Source organism: Glossina fuscipes, unplaced genomic scaffold (genome assembly GCF_014805625.2).
Source record: "Glossina fuscipes isolate IAEA_lab_2018 unplaced genomic scaffold, Yale_Gfus_2 28, whole genome shotgun sequence".
NCBI classification, from domain to species: domain Eukaryota; kingdom Metazoa; phylum Arthropoda; class Insecta; order Diptera; family Glossinidae; genus Glossina; species Glossina fuscipes.
In genome coordinates, this window is record NW_023998423.1 from 6,530,556 (window position 1) to 6,535,764 (window position 5,209).

Below are 5,209 nucleotides of genomic sequence, written 5' to 3' on the forward strand. Positions count from 1 at the left end.
AACCCTATTTCTTTGTCTTTCCTTACCTAAGCGTTCGCGGTTTCAAACCCACGTGAGGAAGAACATACTCGGCAAATGCCGAACACTTACCAATTGGTCCAAGTGTCACCACTAGCCTTGACCCTATTTCTTCGTCTTTCCTTACCTCAGTGTTTGCGGTTTCAAACCCACTTGCGGAAGAATACGCTCGGTCGTAGCTATAGCAAATGCCGAACACTTGCCAATTGGTCCGATTGTATCCACTAGCCCTAACCCTATTTCTTTGTCTTTCCCTACCTCAGTGTTTGCGGAAGAATACACTCGGTCGTAGCTATAGTAAGTGCACAACATTACCGATTGATCCGATTGTGTGCACTAGGCCATGGCCAAACTCTAGTTCTATGTCTTCCCTTACCTCAATATTCGCGGTTTCAAACCCATGTGCGGCAGAACACACTCAGTCGTAGCTATAGCAAATGCCGAACACTTGCCAATTGGTCCGATTGTATCCACTAGCCCTAACCCTATTTCTTTGTCTTTCCTTACCTCAGTGTTCGCGGTTTCAAACCCACGTGCGGCAGAGCATACTCGGTCGTAGCTATAGTAAGTGCACAACATTGCCGATTGATCCGATTGTGTGCACTAGGCCGTGGCTAAACTCTAGTTCTATGTCTTCCCTTACCTCAGTGTTCGCGGTTTCAAACCCACGTGCGGCAGAACACACTCGGTCGTAGCTATAGAAAATGCAGAACACTTACCAATTGGTCCAAGTGTAACCGCTAGCCCTGACCCTATTTGTTTTTCTTTCCTTACCTAAGTTTTCGCGGTTTCAAACCCACGTGCGGAAGAATGCACTCGGTCGCAGCTATAGCAAATGCAGAACACTTACCAATTGGTCCGATGGTATCCACTAGCCCTAATCCTACTTCTTTGTCTTTCCTTACTTATTTCTCACCGTGTTTCACATATAGTGGACGTCCCCTGAGTATGTTGTTATAATAAAAACAACCAAAAAAACATTGAACTCACATTGCTTGCGGGCAAAACGTGATTAAATCTAAATTTAAATTAATGTTTAACTTGTTTTTGTTATCGATGCATTTAAGATATTCAATTTCCTTTTGTGAAAGCTTCTGCTCTCTTTCCAACATGCCGCTGTAAGCACGTAGAATTTTGAATTTCGGAAAAAAAGAGAAAATGTAGTTAATTTGCACATATTTTGCAGCATTTGCTTTGCCAAGTTCAAGGAAATACAAATTTTCATTTTCTTAATCTTCTCCCTACATCACTACAGAGTACAGAGTTAATACAGCATGCAGAAGAGCTTAAGATAGGCCCATCTTTCGTTACGTCCATCTATTCAGAATAATAATTTAAATCGATCTAAGCCTGTCCGTCCGTCTGATGTCTGTCCATGTAATTTTGCGTTCAAGCTACAGGTCGTAATTTCTGGCGAAATTTTGATGAAATTTGATACAGTTATTTGTTTTAACCCAAGGACGTACGCTATTGAAAATGGTTCGCATCGGTAAACTTTTTCGACCACTCCGCATATAACGCCCTATTTTGAAAAAAATTGCAATTTTCAAAATTACTCGGCAAAAGTAGTTAAGTAGTAGCATTTCGGCATTCTAAATTGATATGGAAACTTTGAACAAAATGCGGCAATGTTTGAACCCTCTTTCATATAACGAAGACCATCGTTCATGCGACAAAAAGGTGTAATTTTCAACGCTTTATGATGAAAATTATATCGTAATAGTAACTTAAAATAAAAAAATTAACTTTGCCAAATTTGGACCATCTCGCCCTACATCTTGGATCCTAGCCTAATAACGATTTTCACGAAAATTGGTCCTTTATAAAGCAGAAAAATCTAAAATTTAATATGGTGATGAGAATTGACTTATAATAGTAATATCACACAAATGCGTTAAACAATATGGTGTAGGGTATTTAAAACTTGGCCTTGCCCAACTATAACGCTTTTATTATATATATATATATATTCATTTCGTCAAAACGTTTGCAGCGTTCAAAACGAAGCATCAGAGACCCAACAAACTATATATATTCTTGATCAGCATCAAATTCTAAATCGGTTTAAGCATGTCCGTCTGTCCACATTTGTAATGTCTCTTGTAAACATTCTCCTGGTCTCGAAAGTGAAGCTATCGACTTCAAATTTCAAAGATTCGAAGTTCATGCACGCCAGTTGGTATTGAAAATGGGCCAAATCGTTCGAAGGACACGCCCACAGCACCACGTAAACTGAGAACACCTCTGTTTTTCGAAGAGAACGAAAAATTGATTTTTTGCCCATTACTCATAAACCATAGCAAATAAATGTACAAAAACGTCTGCGTACAAAAATGGAAATAATTCGCTACGCCTACCCAATATTATAGCGCAACAAAATTGAATTATTGAATTTTTCAACACCTGTATAACGCGTAGCAACAAGCTTCAAAAACCCATAAAGTATACAGATTCTTGGCCAGTTTTAAATTTGGAATACACCTAAACATGTCCGCCTATTCGTCTGTCCGGCGGTCTGTTTGCGTAACTTTTTAGCATTTGTGGTAAACATTCTCCCGTTAGCGAAAGCGAAGATATCGCCTACAATTTAGCAAAAGAATTTGAATTTGTCCTAAACTTTTCAAAGGACACGCCTAGAACACCCTCGTGTCTATGCGACAAACACTTTTATTTTGAAAATAGAAAAGATCAGTTGTGCCCACTGCATATTTTAGAGCATGAAGATATTGTTCTTTTGCTTTTCTTTTATCTTTTTTTAGGATAACGGTGCTGGGCACAATAGATTCGGTCCCGACCGAATTTCATTTTCTTAATTTTTGTTGCCGTTATTTACTTTCTACTGGAGCACTACTAAGCATATGTTATCTCTTATTTTCTTCTCTTTTGGCATAATGTAGGTTGGAGGTCACACTCGCCTACTCTTACTTAATCAATCTACCGTTATAAAACCACTTAATTTGCGAGAATTGGACTTTTATCAAAATATCCCGCTTGATATACAGAAGTTTGTTCCCAAATATAAAGGTAAGTCTCTTAATAGATTATTCAAAAACTTTTCAATTTCAGTCACTATGTTTTCTCTGTTATCAATAAAACAAAATCAAAGAAAAAAAAAAAAAAATGCTTTCATTTTATTATTATGCAAACTGATACAAATCAATTTACTTCCATAATCATTTAGAATAATTGATGCGCATTCAATTCCATTTTGTTGTAAATAAAAATGTCTTGAAACAAAATTCAAATAAAAAATCTAAAAAGAACGAAAAATGAATAAAAGAAAGAAAGAAAGAAAAAAAAGGAAAAAAACAAAAACGAAAAAAGAATATATGAAATAATAGAAGAAATGCCTAAGTTCGTCATAGCTTTAGTGGAAAATTGTCATTAAGCTTGGTTTAATAATAATTGAAATTTAAATGTATTCATACATTTATTATGGCTTAATTGTGTCTGTATACTTTTCTTTTCTTATTTAATTTGAGGCAAAAAGTTGTTTCAGCAACAATAGATGAACAAACGTCACAATCCATTTTATTTAAATACATATGTATATATATATATATATATGTATGTATGTATATATATATATGCAAATTTTTTTTTTTTATTTTGGTTATTCTTAAATATACGTTAAATATATAGTATTAATAAAAATTTTTAAACTAATAATAGTAATTAAAATGTGATATTTAAAATAAAAAAAAATAAAAAAAAAAAGTTATCTAAGTGAAAATGACTGTGATTATAAAAAAAAAAAAAACAATAAAATTGAAAAAAAAAAATTTATGTAAACTTTTGCTCGCTATATATTAGTTATAGTATTTAATTTCTATATATATTTACAAAAATAATTATTATTAGAAAAAAAAAAAAAAAAAACACAAAATGATTTTGTGCTTCTGGCAGAAATTGTGGTCACACAAAATAAATTAAATTTTTATATTAACGTGATGAACAATTAATTAACACAATTTTAGCTCCCTTCTCTTTCTCTACAAACTATATGCAAAAGTACGAGGTTTGATCTGAAAGAATGCGATTATTACCTTATTAGTGTCATTTGTTGAAATGCAAATTTCTAAACGGGATGATTAGCTTTTCTCTTCCACTATTAGCTAACTGCGATTGGTTGACGATTCCTTTCACCCTGGAGTAATTGAAAGAATTCTGAGAATATTGTACATGTGACGAATCGCGGGAAGGCTTTTTATCTACGGGCGAGGACGTAAGGACGGACGGATAGTCTGCTATCGAAGTGTAATTTTTCCTCGATAAAATTGAACAAATGCGAGACCAGTCACGAATGACATTACTTCAAATTAGCAAGAAGAACTCCTTGACATTCCAAGCCCTTGAAAAGGAAAAATAGTAAAAAGTTGCCTTCATAAGCCTTCTAATACAATGAAACGATCCGTCACGCAAAGCATGCATCTTCCCTTTCTGCTGTTGCCCCTGGCTAGTACTGCAGTAAAAAAGGAAACAATCAGCGTAATCTCTGCATGTAACAAACAACAAGAGCAACAGACCGGAAAGAAATAATCAGAATCAAAGCTTTTTCATTTTTTCTATTCAGTATGAGAGAAAATTTTACCGCTTCGCCTTAGATGGGTTCAAGTTTTCTCTTTATGTTCACATTAGTTTAATTTACTTTATCGTTTCATACTTATTTGCGATTGTCTTTCTCTTCTCTTACAGATTTTTATATCTTGCAGGGATTTTATGGATAACACTTTTCCAAATTTATGCAAAAACATGGAAAAACATTGTAGTTTGCAAAGGCCATCAATTAAATACCTTATATCACTTCCAGCGTCTAAAATAATTCTTCATTTATATTCATGTAGTTTTTTCGCGGGAGACTTTATGGAGGACATATACTAAACACCAGCTGACATTGTTCAAATTTAAATTAAAAATCAATTTCCTTATCAAATATCAATCTCATTATTATTTTTCGTCTATTTGCCCTATAAGGGCTTTCTTCTTATAAGGCCCTTCATACGAAATGTGTTCCAAAAAAGCACCTACCCGGGGCAAATCTAGTATAGTTCATTTTGATATCAAATCAAATATAATTAGCGATCAACTTTCATCATAAAATAACAGACCCTTCGTATACCCGGGTATATTGGAGATGGTTAAAAAAATTCCATTCTATTTAAAGTTTCCGCATTTGCTTTATGTGTTTTTT

General features: G+C 34.2%; 1 protein-coding gene across 4 annotated transcripts in view; it reads left to right on the forward strand.

Moving 5' to 3' along the window:
• LOC119636665 overlaps positions 1-5,209 on the forward strand; it is a 50,926-nt gene that overhangs the window by 37,346 nt on the left and 8,371 nt on the right. For all 4 annotated transcript variants that reach the window (XM_038032186.1, XM_038032185.1, XM_038032187.1 and 1 more), the window contains exon 3: positions 2,916-3,042. In XM_038032186.1, coding sequence (XP_037888114.1) covers positions 2,916-3,042 — 127 coding nt within the window. The remainder of the gene's footprint in view (positions 1-2,915; positions 3,043-5,209) is intronic.